Source organism: Phodopus roborovskii, unplaced genomic scaffold (genome assembly GCF_943737965.1).
Source record: "Phodopus roborovskii unplaced genomic scaffold, PHOROB, whole genome shotgun sequence".
Lineage (NCBI taxonomy): Eukaryota > Metazoa > Chordata > Mammalia > Rodentia > Cricetidae > Phodopus > Phodopus roborovskii.
The window spans coordinates 1,566,580-1,590,564 of NW_026126625.1; the positions used below are offsets into that span (position 1 = coordinate 1,566,580).

The 23,985-nt window shown below is 38.4% G+C and overlaps 1 protein-coding gene across 1 annotated transcript in view; it reads left to right on the forward strand.

The window, feature by feature from the left end:
* Positions 1-23,985, forward strand: part of Akap13 (A-kinase anchoring protein 13) — a 269,583-nt gene that overhangs the window by 90,858 nt on the left and 154,740 nt on the right. The window contains 2 exon segments of the mRNA XM_051206584.1: positions 6,360-6,507; positions 17,606-17,902. Coding sequence (XP_051062541.1) covers positions 6,360-6,507; positions 17,606-17,902 — 445 coding nt within the window.

Genomic DNA, 23,985 nt, shown 5'->3' on the forward strand with positions numbered 1-23,985 from the left:
TTTATCCATTCTTTGGTTAAGGGGCATCTAGGTTGCTTCTAGGTTCTAGTTATTGCAAATAATGCTGCTGTGAACATAGGTGAACAGATGTCCTTGTACATCCTTTGTGTATATGCCTGAGTGAAATTTCTGAGTCTTGAGGTAGATGGATTCCCATTTACCTGAGAAACCACCATACTGATTTCCAAAGTGGCTGTACAAGTTTACATTCCTACCAGCAATGGAGGAGTGTTCTCCTTTCCCTACATCCTCTCCATAAGCTGTCATTTGTTTTTGATTTTAGCCATTCTGACAGCTATAAGATGGTATCTCAGAATTGTTTTGATTTGCATTTTCCTGATAGCTAAGGATGTTGAGCAGTTTCTTAAGTGCCTTTCAGCCATTTGAGATTCCTCTGTTAAGAATTCTCTATTTAGGTCTCTACCCCATTTTTTTTTTTTGTTTTTTGTTTTTTGTTTTTTGTTTTTGTTTTTTTTTTTTTGTTTTTGTTTTGGTGACTAGTTTCTTGAGTTCATTATGTATTTTGGAGGTCAGCTCCAGGGGTTGGTAAAGATCTTTCCCCATTGCATAGGCTGCTGTTTTGTCTTGTTGACTGTGTCCTTTACCTTACAGAAGGTCCCATTTATTAATTGTCAGTCTCAGTGCCTATGCTATTGGTGTTAATGTTCAAGAAGTGGTCTCCTGTACATTCATTCAAGAGTACCTCCCACTTTCTCTTCTAAGAGGTTCAGTGTGGCTGGATTTATGTTGAGGTCTTTGGTCCATTTGGACTTAAGTTTTGTGCGAGGTGATAGATATGAATCTATCTGCAGTCTTCTACATGTCAGTATTCAGTTATACCAGTACCATTTGTTGAAGATACTTTCTTTTTTCCATTGTATAATTTTAACTTCTTTGTCAAAAATCAGGTGTTCATAGGTGTGTGAATTAATATTTGATTCCATTGGTTCACCTGTCTGGTTTTGTGCCAATACCAAGCTGTTTTTATTACTATAGCTCTATAGTAGAGCATGAAGGTAGGGATGGTGATGCCCCTGGAAGTTCCTTTATTGTACAGGGTTGTTTTGGCTATCCTGTTTGTCTGTCTGCCTGTTTGTTTTCCCCATATAAAGTTGAGTGTTGTTCTTACAAGATCTGGGAAGAACTGTGCTGGGATTTCGATGGGGATTGCATTGAGTTTGTAAACTGCTTTTCATAAGATTGCCATTTTTACTATGTTGATCCTTACTATCCAAGTGCATGGGTGATCTTTCCATTTTCTGATATGTTCTTTAATTTCTTTCTTTAAAGACTTAAAGTTCTCATCATACAGGTCTTTCACTTGTTTGGTTAGAGTTACCCTAAGATATTTTATATTATTTGTGATGTTTCTCTGGTTTCTTACTTAGCCCGTTTATAATCTATATATAGGAGGGCTACTGTTCTTTATTTTTTAGTTAATCTTGTATCCTGCCTCTTTACTGAAACTGTTTATCAGCTGTAGCAGTTCCCTGGTAGAATTTTTCAGGTCATTTATGTAAACTCTCATGTAATCTGCAAATAGTGAAATTTTGATTTTTTTTTTCCTTTCTAATTTGTATCCCCTTGATATCCTTTTGTTGTCTTATTGCTCTAGTTAGAACTTCAAGTACAATAATGAATAAATACTGAGAGAGTGGAGAGTGGGCAGCCTTGTCTTGTTCCTGATTTTAGTTTCTCTCCATTTAGTTTGATAATGGCGTTGGTTTGCTATATGTTGTCTTTATTAAGTTTAGGTATGTTCCTGTTATCCCTGATCTCTCCAAGACCTTTATCATGAAGGGGTGTTGGATTTTGTGGAAGGTCTTTTTAGCATCTAGTGAGATAGATGATCATGTGATTTCTCTATTTCAGTTTGTTTATATGGTTGATTACATTGACAGATTTTCATATGTTGAACCATCCCTGCATCTCTGGGATGAAGCCTGCTTGATCATGGAGGATGATTTTTCTGATGTGTTCTTGGATTCAGTTTGTCATTATTTTATCGAGTATTGAGTATTTTTGCATTAATGAGGGAGATTGGTCTGTAATTCTTTTTTCTTAGTTATGTATGTCTTTTTGTGGTTTGGGTACCAAGGTAATTTTAGCTTCGTAAAGAGTTTGGCATTTCTGCTTCTATTATGTGGAGCAGACAATTTGAGGAGTGTTGGTATTAGCTGTTCTTTGAATTTGTGGTAGAATTCTGCACTGAAAGTATTTGACCCTGGGCTTTTTGTTTTGATGACTGCTTCTATTTCATTAGGGGTTATAGGTCTATTCAAATTGCTTATATGTTCTTTAATTTTGGTATGTGATACCTATCTAGAAAATTGTTCATTTCTTTAAAATTCCAATTTTGTGGAATACAGGTTTTCAAAGTATGACCTGATGATTCTCTGGATTTCCTTAGTGTCAGTTGTTATGTCCTCCTTTTCATTTCTTATTTTGTTAATTTAGAGATTTTCTCTCTGCTTTTTGGTTAGTTTGGCCAAAGGTTTGTCTATCTTGTTGATTTTCTTGAAGAACTAACTCTTTGTTACATTGATTCTTTATATTATTCTCTTTGTTTCTACTGTTTTGATTTCAGCCCTCAATTTGATTGTTTGCTGGTGTGTACTCCTCCTGGGTGCATCTGCTTTTTTTTTTTTTTTTTGTTCTAGAGCTTTCAGTTGTACTGTTAAGTCACTAGTGTGAAAATTCTCCAGTTTCTTTGCAGGCACTTAGTGCAATGAACTTTCCTCTTAGCATTGCTTTCTAAGTGTCCCATAAGTTTGGGTATGGTGTTCATTTTCATTGAATTCTAGGAAATCTTTAATTTCTATTTCTTCCTTGATTGAGAGGTGATGCAATTGAACAATGTTCAATTTCCACGAGTTTGTAGGGTTTCTGCAGTTCGTGTTTTTGTTGAATTCTAATATTAAAACATGGTGATCTTTCTTGATCTTGATCTGTTGAAATTTGCTCTGTTGCCCAGTATGTGTTTGATTGTAGAGAAAGTACCATGGGGTGGTGAGAAGAAGGTATGTTCTTCTGTTAGTTCCTCCACCCCTCCCCCACCCCCCCCTTAGGTTTCTGTCTGGTAGTCTTCTTCAGTGATGAGAATAGGGTGTTGAAGCCTCCCACTATAAGTGTGTGGAATTTTATCTGTGGTTTTAGTAATGTTTTATAAATGTGGGTGCCTTTGTATTTGGGGCATAGATGTTCAGAATTTAGCCTTCATCTTGATGGACTTTTCCTGTGATGAATATGAAATGACAATTTTCATCTCTTTTGATTAATTTTAGTTTGAAGTCTAATTTGTTACATATTAGCTTAGCTATACCAGCTTGTTTCTTGAGTCCATGTGATTGGAAAATCTTTTCTCAACACTGAACTTTGAGGTAATGTCTGTCTTTGAAGTTGAGGTGTGTTTCTTGTATGCAGCAGAAGGATGGATTCTGTGTTTGTATCCATTTTGTTTAGCCTGTGTCTTTTTATAGGTGAATTGAGATGTTGATATTAAGAGATATTAATAGCCATTGAATGTTGATTCCTGTTATTTTTGGATTTGTTGTTGGTATTGTGTGTGTGTTTCCCTTTTTTAGTGTTTTGGTATTGTGGCGTTGTTGCCCTTGCGTTTGTGTGTAAATAAGTCACTTGGGTTGGAGTTTTCCTTCCTGTACTTTCTGTAGGGCTGCATTTATGGATATGTGTTTAAATCTGGTTTTGTCATAGATTATCTTATTTTTTCCATGTATAGTAATTAAAAGCTTTGCTGGTTGTAGTGATCTGGGCTGGCATCCATGGCCTCCTAGTGTCTTTAGAATCCTCCTTTATTTTTGTAATTTTTTAAAAATTAAAACCCATTTTTAAATGAGCAGTTTAACAGTTACTCTGGTTAACATTTTTTTAATCTTTATACATTTTTGTTGGGGGATCATCTATACTTTTAAGATGATGTTTAATATAGACTGCCTTCTTCATTAGTTATTGTGTCTTCTATTAGCAAATCAAATTACGACCGTAAAGATGATCAAGCTCCAGGATATACTCTTATTAATAAAGACTGGAAGATTTTTTTCTCTTTAAGGACAGCACTGTGTTTCTTAGGCTTGTGTTACTGTAGACTGATGACATAGATACACCCTTTGCTGTCACCTGTGAGACTGGAGTCATAGTTGAAAATATGTTGAACGTCGTTGCTGTTACTAAGCTCCTCTTTGGAGTTAGCAGTGTGACAGAAGTGTTAACTGTGCAGCCAGACTGTTGTTAATGTGTGTTCTGCGGGCTGGACCTAGTTTTGAGCAACAGCATAATTGTCAGGACCTCTCTCGTGCTAAGTAGGGATAAAGTCATCAGTCTCCTGGATATAATTCTTACTGAGATTTACAACACTTCTCTTCCAACCCCTCTTGCTTGATTTTTCAGTCATCTCCAGTTAATACCAGGTGCCCAGTGAACCACTGTAGAATAAGAGTCAATTGTATCTGTGAAATGTGGAGTTTGCTCTCTCTGACTGTTACAGGGAGCCAGCTACCTTTATTTCCAAATGTCTTTGGAACTTAACTTTGCCTTGAAGTGAATAAAGCTTTGTTCCCTCCTCTTGGATATAAGGTTATGTGACATAGCTTAAAAAAAAAAAAAAAAAAAAAAAAAGTATGAAAGCAATTGAGAACTTGGTTATTTTTATTGAAAGCTTTGTTTTTTGGTTATTTTTATTGAAAGCTTTGTTTTTTGTTTTTAAAGGATTTCAGTTGCTTATGTCAACCATCTCATATCCTCATTGAAAGCAAGCCCCAAATGTAACTAGTATGGTCTCAGTAAGAGCCTGGGTCCTTGGGTGGAGAGGAATCATTGGTTCTGGAAAGGGAGGTTCATTCTTAGAATTCCGTTTTAGAAATCTAAGTGAAGAAATCTAAGTAGATTTCCTCTCTTGTAAAGATGTAGGTGGTCAGCAAAAGTGACCACAGTGTGTGTATGAATGCATGGGCACAGCTGGACTCTTGCAGCTTTGCTTGTGACACGGAAATTAATGAAACAAGCAAGAGGCAGAACATGGCCCATGGGCCTTAGCTTCTAGAGCACGCATAACAGGATTGAACTTCTGTGTTTTTATGTGTTGGGTATGAGGGGCCGTCAGTACTTAGAGTAAATATTCTCAGTGTGCCTCAGACATGTGACCTGGTGGCATCGTGCTAAAGCATGAGGAACACATTGCTGGCTTAAGCCTTTCAAAATTGTTTCCCCAAGAAAGATGCATGCATAAGACCAAAATGTAGTTTGGGATAGGGACCAAAGTTAGTGATAATTCTTTTCCTGACAGTGATACCCATTGTGTTAGGGTGCTTTGGCACGCTCCAGTCATGGCCAGATAAATTATGGCTATTTGGAGTTATGGTTCATTCTGACTTACATTGCATTTGGTGGACTTGAGCACTGAGAGTAAAACAAAAGTGACATTTACGCTCCCAGAAATACTTTGAACTTAGTCTCTCCAAAATCAACATTCTATTAACATTTATTACACTTAATCTTAGGTTTGACTTCATGAGTTTGGGTTTTCAGGCAAAATACTGTCTTCTGTTTCAATTATTCTTGGTTTAATGTGACCACAGGGTGGCATGGTTCCCTTACATATCTTGTTGATAAAGTGAAAGCGAAAAACAATATAAATTAAACAATAATTCTTCCTCTAGTTTTTATGTTAAAATGGCCAGGTTTTCACTGAATTGTTGTTTACATAATTCATTATTAAGATTTGTAGAATATTAAATCCTAGTCAGTACCTCAAACTTTGTGTTAAAAGGTTTTTTTTTTTTTGTTAGTTTGTGGTTATAACACAAATTATGTTTATAATTGAGAAGAATGGTAATTTGAGCTGCATTTCACAGTATGTACTTAATTATAAGCCCTATTTTATTAAAAAAATCAGTTTATGAAAACTGATAGAGTAATTGAAACTGGTAAAGGTGTTTTTCATCATAAATAATTTCCAAAGGTATGTGTAGAGTTACTGGCATGATAGTTACCTCATTATAAAGGCTTAATGGGAGAATGACTAAAGGAACACAGGGATCTTAGGTGGTCAGTAGACACAGGTTGTTAAAAAATGATCTTTCTGCTCCATGAATTTTCATATATCAACTCTAAAGACAGAATAGTTGCTTCCATTTATACAGTCAAGGAAAGTTAAGTTTAATGGACATATGCAAATCATTTTAGGTGGAATTTGAATGCACATTACTGTTTCAAGGCATATCTAGATGCCCTCACCTTTGTTGGGGAATAGCTAGACTCGGTAGTAATTTATAAGACGTAGACTTTAGCAGGTTCCCAGGAACTTTATTAATGCAGATTTGTGCATTGTTTTCTGTTCCTAGGGCGATTGTGTTGTTACAATACTGCTTGCTGAAGAGGACAAAGTTGAAGATGATGCTAACTTTTACTTGATATTTTCTGGTTCTACCCTCTATCACTGTACAAGTACCCGGAAGGTCAGTTCTGATACGTTGGAGACAATTGCTCCTGGTAAGTATCTGAATGGAATAATTTCTAGCCTTTATTAGTTACTTGTTAGGTTGCTTTTTATTTTGCGGCAAGGTTAGCTGTGAATTGCCAAGGCTGACTGAGAAACTCTGTCTTCTGCCTCAGTCTCCTGAGTGCTGGGATTGCAGGCCTATATCCTATTGCTGGGCTTTTTTACTAGTAGTGTAGTGATCTGAGCCCCACCTCTCCACCTACTCCTCCAGAGTAATAGAAGAAGTAAAACCAGGTACTAACAGCTGTTGTTAGATCTTTAAGAACATTGATAATGCTTTTGTTTGTCCTATATGTGTCTGAACCTAACTAGAAGTAAAGGAAATAAAGTGATGTTATAAATTGAGCAAAATCAGGATCAACAAAAACCAGTTTATTGGCTGTTGAGAGTTGGAAAAAATTGGGAGATACATGGAAGGTATGCATTCTCATAATGTTAGTTACTATTTCATTCTGAATATCATGACAACAAAACAAATAAGGTAAAACCTAATTAGTAATAAATACATCCCTTATGTTTGGGATATAGAAACTTACAGTGTCTTTCTCACAAGATGAATTCCTCAGATTTACAAACCATAGGTCACCATGGGATACAGGGTTACTTACCACTGCATTTGTAAATTTAAACAAAAATTTAAAAATCAACTAACAAGACATCAGGGCAGTGCTGTCGTATAATAACGTAGCAGTTATCTCTTTGACTATCCAACATCTGAAGATGCATTGATTTGCGTTTGGGGCTGAGTTTTTTCCTTGGCCTTCCTTTACAGTTAGCAGTTGGGCCAGTTTTCACCAGAGTTTAGGAGAGCGCACTTGGAAGAATACTCCAAATAATGTCGATAGCTCCATTATTTCTCATTAGAGAGTACAGTGAATGTGGCTCAAGTGCCAGCATGCTCTCGCGATTCCCCTTTGCTGGTAGAAGTAGTGTTACAATTACTACCTTAAGGAGCCCTTGGATCTTACTGTGCCAGATAAGCCTGCCTGTTTCTTATTCTTGTGCCATTTCCTGTAAAGTGACTTGATGTCCAGTACATATCAAATTGTGGAAATTATGCCTCAGAGAACTGCTATTGTAGAAGTTGCAAGTTTTACTTTTATCTGCTTTTGGGATTTATAGATTCCAGACACTTTTTAGGTCTGTATTTCCCAAATGTAAAGAGGTGGCTAGGAGAGATAGTGAGCTTTTTTTCTAAAGAACATTAGGCATCCTCATTTGTAACTCGAACCTCCGGCTGTCTTGATTTCTATGATACGTATCTCAAGTCAGAAAAGCTGATCTGAAACTTTGGTCTTTTCTTCAGCAGGTGCCACTCAGTGTGGCCATTGCTTACTTGGCTCATTGTATGTTGGTGAAGAGAAGGAGTTCTATGACTAGGAGTCAGTCTCTAGGCAGACTATCTAAGAAGTAACATGAGTTTTATAGATTGATTTCTTCTAAATTAGAAAGAATTTGTAATTACAATTCTCTCTCTCTGTGTGTGTGTGTGTGTGTGTGTGTGTGTGTGTGTTTTCAGGAACACCCCAACCACACCCTGTGTGGGTGTCCACTTGTATTTATTGATTCTGAATACTGTTGCCCTAGTGATCTAATCTAACTAAAATCAGCATTGTGTTCTGCTACTAGTTTTGTCACTCCTGACCCATTCTTTCTTTCAATTGTTACCCAGAACACTTGATCTCCCTTTCCTGTTTATCAGCCTTTCCCTTACCTAAATCTTTTCATATCTATCACGCTTACGGATTCACGCCACTTGTCCTCAATAGCCCCATTATTCCTCCACCCACCCAAATTCATTAAGATTTCTGATAGGAAGTGCCTAATTACAGCAGAGTTCTGAAAGCCCCTGGTGTACCCGTGGGAGGCTAGTGAAGATTTTGGCATCACTTTAGCATGTGAGGCTTTACTATATACTAGAGAGAATACTCCAGATGGTGTATGAGAAACTGGTGGAGACTCCCAACTGGATCCTTCTGTTTTGGTCGTCATGTCTGAGACTTTTTATTTACTTGTCTCTTTCAGCTATTGTCATTTAAATTAGTCAGCATTATTCTAGTGGTGGGGTAGATGTATATATTCAGGGTCACGGGGTGGATGCAGTGGACGCAGGACCCAAACAACTTTAAATATCTTTCATGTCATGGGATTAACCTAGGATCAGACTGGCTTCAGTCTGCTCTTGTGGTCATCTTAGACTTGTGCTTTCCCTTCCCTTAGGTTCTTCAGTATGTTTTTTATAAAAACAAAACGAAAGAAAGAAAGAAGGAAGGAAGGAAGGAAGGAAGGAAGGAAGGAAAGAAGGATGGATGGATAGATAGATAGATAGATAGATAGATAGATAGAGTGCCCTTTCCTGTGCCCTCCCTTACTGTATGTTCATCTATTCATTCACTCAGCTTCTCGTGCACTCAGACACTCTGTTTTACCCATTTGCATTTTATTTCAGCTTTAGCTTCATGAGGCAAGGATTTTGTTTTTACTGGCATATTCTGGGTCAGCTTTTCTAGCAATCCCTGCTGCCTCATAGGCATTGTTGCATCTGGTTCTCAGAAGCAGGCATTCTAGAAAGACACACATGTTATCCTCCCTTCCCCTTTCCCTCTTACTTTGGAGAAATGCAAAAGGAGTTTCTGGCTTCTTGAGTTGAATTCTTCATCTCTCCCTGTAGTCTCTAGTCTCTGTTCTCTTTCCAGAGGTGGCTTTGATGGTTTCATTGCGTCAGTCAGTGGTAACGATAGCCTCCAATTTCCTGTCTGCTGAGGGCCAGTGTCAGGTTAATCAAGATTCTTGATGGAAACTGTACAGTGCTTTTCGAGTTGCTGTTACTGGATAAATACTCTGAGTTTTTTTGGCAGCAGGTGTTCCTGATAGGAATTTCTCCGTGCCCTTTCTGTTTATTCGAAGACTAGCCCTGCCATTTCCAGTCATCTGAGCTCTAAGAAGAAAAAGCTTTGTGCCTTGTTCTTTCTCTTAATGTCATGATTTATTCAGATAGCTGGCTTTGGGTTTTCTCTGTATGATTCATTGTCTGTGTTTTGTTATATATTAGTTCTTACTAAAACCAGATGATTGACTGACCTTCAGAAAGCAGCTACATTTTGATGTTAGTCTGTAACCTTTTTAATCAAATATTTTCTGCAACTAGGTTGGGAAAATGAGACATTTCTAAATCATAGAAATTTTTTCATATCTTATAATACAGTTATAGCTATCCTAGGTTTCTAATGTCTGTCTTGCTATGAAAGTCTGAAAATCAGAGTTTGAGCTCTGGAATCTAAGTCTGGAATCTGAGTCCCAAACGTTGTCCTCTGACCTCCATGTGCATCCTGTCATGCTTGCCCCCCTCTCCTCCAACAATAATCAACACAACAGAAATTTAACGCAACCTTTAAGATGGATGGTTGAAGAATGTAATTTCAATTTTACTGAACCATATATCTCAAAGGTATTCTTAGAATATACAATACTATTTGTGGGGTTCGCTTTTAGTAGTTAGTTTAGACAAAACAAATATGAGTTTATCATTTAAAAATGGAATGGAGATTTTAGTGTTCTGAACACTGTTGTGAAAGGCTTTGGTGTATGCTATTAATTTACTTTTAGAATTCATGACAAGGCTTTTGTTTGACAGAATTATAAACCTTCGTTGATGTCAAATTAGATTCAACACTTAAGTATTTCTCTTTTGTTTCATACTTTTCAAGGATAGTTGACCATGTAAGGTAGTTTCCTTGTGGAAAGGAAAACAAACAAACACATACAAAAAGACCTATTGTGTTTACAAGTCCCTTTTGGCTAATGAAAAAATTGGAACTTAGATTTTACACATTATTCCTGTGTGTATAGCATGGTGTATTTTTTTTATTCCCTGTGAACCAAGATACTCTTTAACAGCAAGGTTGATTATCAAATCAAGAAGTATTTTGAAAAAGAAAAAAAAAAGATTAAGTGTTTAATTTGCTTAGTCAAAAGAATTCTTATAACCACCCTACTAACAATTATGTTATTATTTTTAACTGAATACTTTATGATAGTCTGTGTAAACTCAACTGTAAGTTTATTTCTTGACAGCTTTGAGTTCACTGTTTTTAAAAAATTAGTTAATGCAGTACATATAATTGTCATACTGGAAAAACAAAGCAAGAGGTAGTTGAAAAAGTAACCACATCTGTTATTCACTGTCATAGTGATAATGTTATTAAAATTATATGTAGTTATCACCTTGGACCTGTGAACACAGCACTCGAATCCTAGGGTATGTTTACAACAGGAATGGTATAATTTGGGAGTATAAATTAGATTTTGGGGTATGTCTAAGTGTCACAAATTCTTATTCTTTATATACACAGTACATATACACATAGCAATGAAATTCAGAGTTTATGAGAGAGGTTAAATAGGAAAAGCTGAAAAGGCTTCTTTCTGTGAGCAATGACATAGGAAGAAGGATTGAGAAACACTACCTTAAAGGTTTTGGCTGGAATGCAGAAAGTCACAGTTTTAGAATTCAATAACCTGCCTTTTTTCCCTCCCACAATATACATGATGGGGTTCTGGATTTGCTGTTGTGCTTTTTGTTTGTTTGTTTGCCCCTCCCATCCTGCTTAATTAGCCTTGTACATATAGAGACATTAAATGTGTGCATCTGCCATTAGTTGGCCAAGACCTAGTAGTGTGAGAGCACATGTTTCTCCATGTGATTATCTCTTCAAAGGGAGGGCCAGTGTGCAGACTGAGCATTTCACTCTGCTGTTCACAACTACTTTATGAGGAAAAAAAATCACACTGGGTTATTAAACTGAGTAGTTTATCTCCCACTGCTGACTAGTCTACCCTTTCTGTGTGGGATTGGCCTGGGCTAGTCCAGCAAGTGCTTTTGGGGTTCCTTTTTAGATCACTGATAAAACAAAGGCCCGATTGTTTTAGTCTGAGAAAAGATGGCCCGGATGGGATGTGTTCCATTTTTAGTTTAGCAGGAAATGAAGTAATTTTTTGGGTCATACTTTAGCACTTTTGTTTATCTGTAGCAGTTTTTTTGTCTCCATGGATACAGATGCTTTAGTCAGTGATAAAAAGCTTGCAGGGAAAGATGCCTGCAGGGAGGCTCTCCTAACCTCCAGCACACACACTTCTGACCCACAGGGCCTAGAATTTAATGTTTAAGAGGACCATTAACCTTAGGTAAAACTTGCTTTTTACCTAGGTGCGTCTTGTGTCTTTGTTTAGTCTTTATTCCTTTATTTTCTCAGTTCTGCAGTTCTGCAAAGGCATCACTTGTCTTATAGGCTTATTGGCCCGTGCTGTCTAGTGAAACTCTTTGTGAAGTTTTAGGGATCTATTTTTTAGTGTGTTACTTAAACAGTAGCAGCATTTTGAGACTATCTACCAGTTTCTGCTGCTTGTTTGTCATGTGCTTAGTGTATAAGCTGATATTTTCAACAGTTTGTAAGGTGGGTGGTATCATTTTATGATCAGAGACACAGTCTTCAAGGCTGAGTGTTAGGATAACCATATCTATCTGCAGTAGAACTTAGCACTCAAATCTAGTGTGTCTGTCAGTATCTCCTGTATTTACTTGGTAGGTAACAGATCCTTCATACTTCATGGTTTGTCTTCTGTTTCTGTTAACGCAATAGACCTTAGAGGAGGCTAAGGCTTCTGGGTTTTTTGTTTGTTTGTTTTTCATTCTGAATCCTGTAGGATAGCTTCCTTTAGAAACTAAGTAAATTTCAGTACTTTTTCTTTAAAATACTCTTGATTATCTTCCTCTCTTATTAACAGGAAATTCAATGGAAACAGAAACACCATGGAAACTAGTTGCTAATGTACTTCCCCACCAGAACTTCTGTTTTTATTGTATCAAATTAGATAAAATTACCCATTCTGCTTTTGTGGTGTAGCAGTACATCTTCTGTATGTCTCTGTCTCTTCACTTACTATGTACAAAGGCACACATGAAACTAACACTTCTTCCCAATTATTTGTCCAGAGCACGTGTGCAGGAGTAAGCTTTATGGATGCATCTGCACTGATGTCAGTTTTACTTCTAGATCTATATCACACAGCCTTTAGTGAGAGAGAGAGAGAGAGAGAGAGAGAGAGAGAGAGAGAGAGAGGAGAGAGATGACTCCTTAACTCTTCATGTTTTATTTGAAAAGGTATAGCTGTTAAAAATCAGTCTTTAGCCTGATAGTGTAACTGCCAATCTTAAGTGTTTTGACCACACACTCGGTGAGACAGGTACTTAGTTTTTTTTGTTTGTTTGTTTGTTTGTTTTTTTTAGGATTTGTTTTATGTATATGATTGTTTGCCTGCGTTATGTGTGTACCACTTGTGTGCCAATGGAGATGTCTTAGTTACTATTCAATTACTGTGGCAGAGCATTACGGCCAAGGCCAACTTAGAGAAGAAAGAGTTTATTCAGTGCTTGCGGTTTCAGAGTTGAGTCCATGATTATCATGGAGGGGAGCATGGTAGCAGACAGGTAGACAGGGTGCTCAAGCACTAGCAGAGAGCTCACATTTTGATCCACAAGGAGGAGGCAGAGAGAGAGAGAGAGAGAGAGAGAGAGAGAGAGAGAGAGAGAGAGAGAGAGAGCTAACTAGGAATGGCATAGGGTTTTGAAACCTCAAAAGCTGACCCCAGTGATACATCTCTTCCAATATGGCTACTCTGCCAAATCCTTCCCAAACAGTCCCACCTACTGAGAACCACACATTCAATCATATGAGCTTACAGGGACCATTCTCATTCAGACCACTATATTCCACCCCCTGACCACTATAGGCTTGTGATCATACCATAATGCAAAATGTATTTAGTCTTCCTTGGAAAATCCAGATAATCTTTCACAGTCTCAATGTTATTTCAAAGTCTAAAGTCTCTTCTGATACTCAACACAGTCTCTTCACTGTAAACCCCTATAAAACCGAAATTAAAAAAAGATCAAATTACATGCTAATGATATATAGTGGCACATCACCATTTCAAAAGGGAGGATTGGAGGTATAGTGAGAAAAAAACTGGACCAAAGTAAGACTGAAACCCAGTGGGACAAACTCTCAAATCCTGTAGGTCACTGTGTGATGTCAAAGCTTAGATGGCACCATCCTTCAGACTTTGCTGACTGCAACACACTTCTCTCTTGGACTGGTTCTACTTCCTGTATGCAGCTCTTTCTGGTTGACATCCCATGGTGTGTCCTGAGGTCTCCAGTGTAATCCAGGCTTCTTTTTCACAGCTTCATGGAATGGTTTTTCAGGGCTTCTACCCCCCTCCACCCCCCAGCCAGATAATGGAAGAGGATTCTACAGCCCTTTTACCATGTATCCTTCTTACTCTAAAGCCATAATGCTACCAAATTAGATTGCTTGCTTGGGATGGGCCATAGCTGCCTCTTTCAATACCATTTCATAAGCTTTGCTGTACCGTTTTCCCCCGCCCCCCTCTTCTTCTTTTTTTGTTTTTTTCCAGACAGGATTTATCAGTGTAGCTTTGGAGCCTGTCCTGGCACTCACACTGTAGCCCAGGCTGGCTTCGAACTCACAAAGATCTGCCTCCGAGTGCTAGGATTAAAGGCTTGTGCCACCACCACCTGGCTTACTTTGCTATACTTTTTAAGAATAGATAATTCTTCGTGCCTTTACTTGTTGGAAGTTTAGCTAGAGTCCAGTGTTGCCCTAAGGGCACCACTCCCTTTATTCCATTTCACATTAGGCCTTTCCTTACCTCTTTCATCACAAGTCTTGGTTCCAATGTTACATCTCTTAATGTTCTTTTTCTCCTCAGACTGTATATTTTGTATTTCTTTTTGCCTCCTTGGTCATTTTCATTGTAGGTCTGCTTAATAACATGCAACGGACTCAATATTAGGCTGCCTTCAAATCTCCTCTGCCAATGAAATTAGCCCCCAAACTCTTTACTTTAGCCTCAGCCAGATTCTAGGACAAGAGCAAGAAAGCACCTACATTCTTTGCCAAAATATCACAAAACTGGTCTCTAGCCCAGTTGCTGATATTCTCCTGGAACCTCTCTAGCTGGGCCTCCATAGCCTACATTGCTCTCAGCACGATTGCCTTCCAAGCTCTTACCAGAATGCCCTGTTAAACACTGCTTACAGTGTTACTTCTTTCTGGTCCAAAATCCCAATGTCTTCCACATTCCTTCAAAAACCAGCATGGTCAGGCCTGTCACAGTAATAGCCCCACTCCTTGATACCAACTTTTGTCTTAGTTACTTTTCGATTGCTATGATATGAAACCATGACCAAGGTAACTTATAGAAGAAAGAGTTTATTGGGGGCTTACAGTTTCTTATGAGTCCATTTCACATCATGGCAAGGAACATGGCATCGAGCAGGCAGTCAATGGTCCTGAAGCAGTTGCTTAGAGCTCACATTTGATTCACAAGCGGGGGGGGGGGGAGAGGGGTGAGAGCGCATTGGGAATGGTGTGGACTTTTGAAACCACAAAGCACACCACCAGTGACATACCTTCTCCAATAAGGCCACACCTCCTACTACTATTTAAACAGTTCCACCAACTGGGAGCTAAGCATTCCAATGTACAAGTCATCAGAGGCTATTCTCATTCATGCTACAGGAAGTCAGAAGAGGGTGTCTAGTCCCCTGAATTAAGGTTATGGATGGTTGTGAGTCACTGTATGGGTGCTGGGAACCAAATCTGGGCCCTCTGCAAGAGCAGCCAGTGCTCTTCTTAACCTCTTAACCAATTCTGCAACACAGCCTTTTGTTTTTGATTTGTAGTAACTCTTCCAATAGACTCTAACGAGAACTTAACCCAAGAAACATTCCCTTTCCACCTTTAATCTTTAGTTTGTTTTTCAAATAATTTCAATTTTCAGATTTATGGCATATTTTACTTACTCTGATTAATAATTTATTCTTCAGATTGTGGATTTATGTGCGAAAGCAAAGTAGATAACTTTTCCAGACAACATACCTTGACCTAAGATGACCTAACATTTGAGAACTATAGGAAAGGACCTATAGAAAGAGAGGATTCCTCTCTTCAGAACTCCAATCATGCTCTTGTCTAGGCATCTATCTGTCTATAGCATTAATAACTCTTGCTGTAAACTTACCACAACAGTCCATCTCAGTTTTCCCTTGAGCCCATATCTGAAATTTCATAAACTCATTTTAGCTTTTCACAAGTAGAGCTTGCAATGGCTTATTTGTACACTCTTTTACCTACTCATGGGTTCTTCTGTCAGTCCAGTAGAGATGAACATAATAGTGCTGCTTAATCAATTCCTCCCTCCATTTCTCCCCACAACTTACCTTCCTCCTTCCCCCATCTTACCTTCCTCCCCTCTTTCCTCCATCCCTTCCCCCTTGTCTCCTCCCTCCTTGGTTACCCTATCTCTCTCTGCCTTTGCTTCTTTCTGCACAAGTGAGCAGTTATTTTGTCAGCCATACATAGAGTTATATGCATACAGAAATCTTTGACTATAGTACTGTTATTTTATCATAATTGTTTGGTTTGTGTATATGTGTGTACATACAAAAGGAGAGTATATAGACCAATATATTATGTTTACTTCTAGTACCATCAGCTTTTGGATTCAAATTTTCAGGTTTTTATCTGTGCAAAAGTTTGGGGAAAGAGATTAGCAAGAAAGAATAAGGTCTGTTTGCATGGGTTAAGAGCATTGGGTTTTCTGTTTTAAGTTCATACAGTATCTTCTCTATGGCACAAGTTTAAAGTTTGAAGGTAGAATTCAGTTTGTATCCATCATTGTTGATAACATCACTGTTAGGTATACTGACTGTCATCTGAGTGTTCAGCTCCTCCAGGCAGTGGCTCACCTGGTGGTATTCTCTCTCCTCTGTTTACAGCATTTGGCACAAATGAAATAGGCCCATGTCCTTTTGCATCAGCTTTGACTGTAAAATAATGAATTCTACTTTGTAGTATCTATGAACCTTAAGCATACTATTTCATTCCTTGAACACTTCGTAATCATAAAATTGTTACATAGAGAAAATGATATAACAAATACCCAGTATATAGTAGTTATTTGATTACTAAGCACATTTTACTAACATAGACTTGCTGTGTTGTGTCACAAAGGTAAAGGTGTAAGGAAGATTCTGGAAAAAATAAATGAAAAAACAACGTATTCTTTTTAGGTATATAAAAATTTATTTTCTCTTTTCCTCTCTCCTTCAAAGTGTCGATGGTAGGAGCAGAATATAATAGCTATTTGAGATCAGTGTTAGAAAATTGACAAAAAGCAATGAGTGCTTTGTTAAATATAATCTCCATGTTGGAAATACTTAATTCTGAAAAAGTAAGAAAGTGTGTTCTGCAAGAATACATATTCCACAGAAACTTTGTGCTGCTTTGTCCTAGAAGTCTGGCTCTGGTGGAGCTTGCAGTAGTGTGTAGCTGTTTAGCCTTGGGCTATGTGTTGCCTGCTGATCTGTATAGTGGGAAGCACAGTCCGCTTCATGTTTGCCTTTTCTGAGTTGGGCTTGTTGCCACAGCAGTGCATCATATTTATTTGAAGCAAGTGATTTGATTGGCATGCTTATTGCTTTAGTGTTTGGGACAGATAGGAAGTGTCTGGGAGCAACCATTCTTATGTAACTTTTGGACCTTGACTTGCATGAAAGCTTATCCTTTTAACCATTTTACAGTCTTGATTTACTGTATGGTAATCCAGGGCTGTCTGTGCTCCTCCCACATCCTTGTTCTTCCTGTTGTTATTTCAGATGTCTCAGTTCAGTAAGCATTAGACTGCTTGTTGCATGCTGGACCTGATAAGATCCTAAACTGTAGTAGTTTGTTCAAATGTAACAGCACCCGTTGATATAGCCTGTTGTGTATTACCAGGATGATGAAAGTAGGAATTTATGATCAAGCACCATTTGCTAAATATATCATTGATATTTGCAAATAACAGTAAGAAAATAAAAAATGGAATTTTATGAAATTGGAAGAGAATGGTTTTCTTTTAGGAGGAGAAATCTTGTGTGCCATGAAGAAAGCTGAAGGGACCCAGTAGAGTTCTTCTTTCATCAGTCAACTCAGTTTTCTTTACTGCCTGTGCTTTCTTTAGGTCATGACTGCTGTGAGACGGTGAAGGTGCTGCTCTGTGCTTCCAGAGGGGGCCTGCCCGTGTTTGTAGTAGCCGAAGACAACTTCCATTTCGTTCAGGATGAGGCGTATGATGCAGCTCAGTTCCTGGCAACCAGTGCTGGCAATCAGCAGGCTCTGAACTTCACTCGTTTCCTTGCTCGGTCAGGACCCCCTTCTGGAGATGTCAACTCTCTTGATGAGAGGGTTGCACTGGCATTCAGACACCTGAAACTACCAGAGGAATGGAATGTGTTAGGGGCGGAGCACACCTTGCATGGTGAGAATTCACACTCACAAACTGCTTTGGGATGCTGAGTAAATTAGAATTACTTTACAGAGTACTCTCTTCTCCCGGTGACATAACCTAAGAAGACTGGCACATCTCTGTGGGCCTCAATTGGCTTTTTTATCCCCCCCCCCCAAGTAAGAGAGGTGGTTTACACTCCATGAGGAGAATAGCTGTTTACTCACAAAAATAATTTTGAGTACAAGGTTTTTGTTACTGTACCCCGGGTTTTTGTAAAAATAACTGTGGAGTTGTAGGGAAGCAGCTAAGGGAGTGTGTCAGGGAAGCATGGGATCAAGATGGTGTTGAGAAATTCCACAGTTCTTTGCTAAGGTATTGATTTTATTGCTTTCCATATAAAGGTTCTTAAAGGGCTGCATTAAAAAAAGAAAAACACAGTCCTGTTGTAATTAATACTTTAGAAACCCTCCAAATAAGACAAGAGATTTTCTATATAATTATTTATATAGCAAACAATATCTAGAAGTCATGATTACAAATACATATTTTTTTAGTAAAATATTCCTGGGTTCATAAATAGCATCCTGTTCTATCCTTACTACAAATCCAATTGAAAAAAACAAATGTAGAAATCTCCCCCACAGCACTCAAAATGTTTGCTTCAACACTGATGAGAACTCCATTGGAAGACTGGCAGTCTGGCTTCTGACAGAAGGGTCTGCTTACACTTTGTTCTTATCTCTAAAAGAGCATATAATCTTACGTGGTGTCTGGAGTCCACCCAGCTTCAATTATAGTGTTGCATTGGGTGAGCGTAGCAAAAGTCTGCCTCTCCACAGGTAAGAGAAGTTAGTTCCTAAGGACAGAAGTCATGCTTAGTTCCTGTTCTTCACACCAGTCAGATAAGTTCACTTTTCCTTGATCAAATGGAAAGGAAATATTTGCTAGCATTGATTCTGGTAAATCAGGTTTAAAGGTACGTTTGACTAGACAGCAGAATGGTATGCCCACATGCTTCAGAGACATAGTGATGGTGGCAACAAATGCTGCCAAAACTGGATTGTTCAGGTAAAACAGGAAAAATGTATGGACAATCAAATCTAGAAGAAAAGTCCCCCCCCCCCTTATTAGTACAGTACTCAAGAAACGTCTGTACTGCTAAGACATTAAGGTCCAAATATGTGACTTTTAGAGCCTGAATACCTATTGATGGATCCCAATTCTTCCTAATAGTTCCTGCCACTTCTGTATCAATGTGGGACATTATTTTTACAGTTTTATCCTGTCTTATTTAAAGAGGGTCCAGGACTTATTTGATCATGCTCTGGTAATTAAAACGAATAGCCAGAGAAGCAAAGGTCATAAGTTCTGGGCCTCAGGTTTCTGTCTTTGTTTATAAACACCCTCTACCCATTTGTGGCGTGTGTGTGTGTGTGTGTGTGTGTGTGTGTGTGTGTGTGTGTGTGTGTCTGTGTCTGTGTGTGTGTGTGTGTGTGTGTCCGCATGTGTGTGTGTGTGTGTGCACAGGTGTGCATGCGTACATGCATTACAGTAGATTTTTGTGACCTGCCCAACATAGATGCTGGGAATTTACCTCTGGCCTTCTGTCAGATCCAACAACTATTCTTAATTGCTGAGTCATTTCTCTAGTCCCTTCCTTGTTTTTGGTCAGAGGAAACTGGCAAGCTTTATTCATTATATACTTTTACTACTTCTAGACTTTCTGAAGTATAAAGTGATACTAGCATAGACCAATTTGTATACTTTTAGGAACCCCAAAATATCATTTCATACTTGTTATAATAAGTATTATGATTGGGATATAAAGCGTTGCCTTTTTTCGGGCTTGGGACCCAATTAGTGTTTTTTGTTGAGAAGTAGATAATTGGATCGTGGGATAAGTAGATTAATTTCATTGATGAGTTACTACCTGAATGAACTATTAGGAGATAGGCCTGGATGAAGGAAGTCCTTCACTGAGGGTGTACTTTGAAGAGTATATAATGTCAGTGGCTTTTCCCCTTTCTCCTTCCTGGTCACCATGAGGTAAACTGCTTTGTTCCACTATGCTGTTCTGCCGAGATTTACTGCCTCATAGTAGGCCCGGAACGGAACCAGTTCACAAACTGAAACTGTGACCCAAAGGAGATATGTGGCTCAGTTGGTAGAGTGCTTGCCAAACATGGATAAGAGCTAGGGTCAATCCCCAGCACCTCTATATTGGATGTGGTGAAGCTCACATGTAATTCCAGGCCATAGAAGGTGGTAGATACAGGAGGAACAGGAGTTCAGGGTCATCCCTGCTACATAGAAAGTTCATAGGCAGTTTGGGATAGATGAGACCTAGTCTCAAAAAAAAAAAAAAAAAAAAAAAAAGACAAACCAAAAGGAATTGTTTGTTTTCAGTTGTGTGAATACCCCACATTTTCTCATGGTACCCAGAGTGATTGACACAAGCAGCTAAAATTAAAAGGATGACATGAGTGCTGAACAATATTTCCCATACTGCTTGTAGAAATGCAAACTATCAAGAAGTTTGGTAGTTCTTCTATTAGCTAGAATTCCACTTTTGGGTATTTACCCTAGAAAAATGAAAGTATATCTTTACTAAAATGTGTATATGCAAATGGGCCTATAGTAGCATTTAAAATATTTCATTGTTTATTTACTCACTCATTCATTCATTCATTCATTCATTCATTCATTCATTCATTCATTCATTCATTCATTCCAGATAGGGCCTTACTATGTAGGCCTGGCTATCTTGGAATTTGCTATGTAGATCAGACTAGCTTAGACTTCATAGAGAACCCCCTGCTCTGCCTCCTAAGATGCACACAACTATATCCAGTGATGTTTTAGTTATTTTTATTTTATGCATATTAGTGTTTTGCTTGGGTGTGTATATTTGTACCATGTGTGTGCCTGATGCTCACCAAGGCCAGAAGAGGGCATTAGATTTCCTGGAACTAGAGTTACAGATATTGCTGGCAACTGAACCTGGGTTCTCTGAAAGAGCAACAAGTGCTCTTAACCACTGAGCAATCTCTACAGCACTTGTCAATTTTGTTTCTTCCAAATGTTCTCTACAGTTTATATAAGGAAGTCTGCACACTGTCCTTTTTTGCTACTGCCTAAACTGCAAGTAAAGGTTCATCAGGGTAGAAGGTGAGTTGTGCAGCAAGGGCATTCTATTTTTTTTTTCCCCCTGAATTTTTCAAGTCTTATTTAGTTCAGTGTCTTGTGGTTAGGGAAAATGTAAATTAAGTAGTTTCTCTTGAAGAAGGTTGTACCATACCAATCAATCTAACTCAGGTACCATAGAATGAACCCATTTAATATTTTCTGTACAGAAAGCAAGGAGAAGCACATCCTAGTGGATGTTTCCATCCTGTGTCCTCTTGGTATTGTATAAAAAAGTGAAAGTTAGCTGTAAGTATCTCTGAGGGTGGCAGTCATCCACACATTTTGGTAGAGAATGATGATAGGTTTTAGGAGATTGCCCTAAGAACATGCACTGCATCCTCACTGGTTGACTTTGGTTAGTAGATCCTCAACCTTAATCATATGGTAATATAGTTCCTATAGCCCTTTCAGAGTGTTTGATGTCTTTGTTATACTAGTATTTGTGTTTTTCCAGTTATCTTCTCCGTTAAAGAAGAAAAGAATAAAACAGAAAGATTGCTTTGGATTTTCTCCTTCCTTGGCAAAGGATTAATGGATTCCTAAAACAGGCAGTACCTATCAGCAGGAAGGCTCAAGTTCTGAAATGTTTTGCTACCTCCAAGACCTTGTTGTTGTCACAGCAAATTCTCATTTTTCTTAAAAGGTCATTTTCTGCCCCAAGCCTGTTAAGGATGCTTCCACTCCTTGTGAATGTAAAGATTATTGCTTCTTGTGGATGTATAGGTTTATTTTTAGGCCAGTACTCGGAAGTGGACAGGACAATGACTTTGGAATCTCATAGCTATAGATTAAAATAGGACTGTAAGGAGGGCTTGTTGGGTAGATTGATAGACTAGGATAGTGCATATAGTCCTTGATTATTATACCATCCAGAGAATCTACTAGCTGTTTATTCAGAAAATGTAACTTGAAAAAGATTAAAGTCTTCCAGAAGACCTATTGTGGTTGAATGCCTTCTGGGTACATCAGCTTTCATGTGGCTTGGGGGAGCTGTGTGAAACTATGTCCAGCATGAGAGCATACAGCAGTTGGAGCTTACAGACCTTTCTGCTCTCCTTTTCTGTGGTTTAGCCACACCATGATAGACCTTTGCATTTAAGTATGGTTGTTAGAGTTTGAACATAGAATGACCCCACAGTTTTGAATGCTATTTTTAAGGTTATGAGCCTTTCAATTTGGACTAGGTGGTAGAAGAGGTCACTAGGGGCAGGTCTTTGGAGGTGACACCTGCTTCTGGTTCTAGCCCTGGCCTAATTGCTGCCCTATGTGCTGCCATATGAACAAGCTTTGGCTACAATCTCTCACTGCCACATTTTCCCTGCTATGACTGGGTAAAGTTTCAGATACCAAGAGCCAAAATTTAGCCTGCCTCTCTTAGTTGTTTTGTCAGGTATTTTGATCACGACTTTGGGAGAAAATATTAACACAGTGATCAAAAAGGAACATAACCAACATGGGTCCTGTGAGATAACTCAGGCCCTAACTGTACATGGAATAGAAACATTCAGAAGGGCAAAGATGAAGAGCAATTTTTAGAAATACTGCAAGAACATTCTGATTCCCTTGGTATAATTGAATTCTATTGTGATGAAGGACCCAAATAACATGGTAGGAAGTCTAGCTAGCAACCTAAAAACAAGAAGTTGAGAGCTGAGGAAGTGGCTTGGGGTAAAGACCTTGCTGCACAAACATGACAATCTGAGTTTGGATCCCAGCACTTAGTTGAAAGCCAAGTGTGGTGGCTCACATTTCCAACACCAGTGCTCGGGGTGGGGGGTGGAGGCAGGCAGATCCTGGGAGCTCCTTGGCCACCGTGTGCCCACAGCACCTCCAGCCTATCCCCCACAAAAGTTTCAGTAGCCCCTGAAATAAAGAGGAGGGAGACCAAGAATCATGGGTGGAGGAACCATAGCAAATGAAAGTTGATTGTGAATTATCAGTACTCTGCAGTTAAACTCGAGATGAAAGGAAGAGAAGCATTCTGAGAGGTAGAGGTTAAGGTTAGAGCTCTTGTGCTATTACAGCAGAACAGCCTGGATAAAACTGATATTTTAATCTTTTTCTCCCTTTTATTTTTGCCTTTTCTTTTTGAACCTAATCCTCAAGAGCCAATGAAATATGGAAAAGAATAAGTATTTTTTTTTTTTTTTTAGTCAACCTGAGATACATACATGAGGTGACACTACTAAACAAGAAAATAGAACGCCACATGGCAGCTGTATGGGAAAATCTCAGGAAAGATGGAAGCAGTCTCAAATGATACATTTGCTTTATCATTTCATTTATGTGGACTTTTTGAATAGGCAAGCCCCACAAAGAATTCAAAGCAGTGGTTGGCTCTAGTATTGAAAACAGCATAAAGGAACTTTTGTTCATAATGTCCTATATTTTAATGGGAGTTTGACTTGACACAGGTATCAAATGTGTACCGGATGTGTGCCTATGTCTTTAATCCCAGCACTTGGGAAGCAGAGGCAGGCAGAGCTCTTTGAGTTTGAGGCCAACCTGGTCTACAAAGTGAGTTCTAGAACATCCAGAGGTACATAATGAGACTGTACTGTTATACTGTATTTTCCTATATATACCTATATAGTCATTTAACCTTATGACCATGTATTGAATTCTAGTTGGTGGAACCCATCAAGTCAGTCTGATGTCTTCAATTTCCTTTGAAGTGTGTGAACAAACATTAAGTTTGATTGATGGAATCTGGAAGGAAAGATAGTTGATAAAGCACATAGGTTGGTGGGAGAACATTGACGGTAGGACTTAAGTAGTTGAATATTTGGTAATTGTATAATCCTTTTAGTTTATATGTATTTGAAATGATAATAGAAAATGAGGGGTGGGATTGAAAAGTGGGGGTGACATAAGACTCGTGGTGACTCAGAGCAAAGGTACTAGAAAGAGTGGAAGAGGAGCTATTG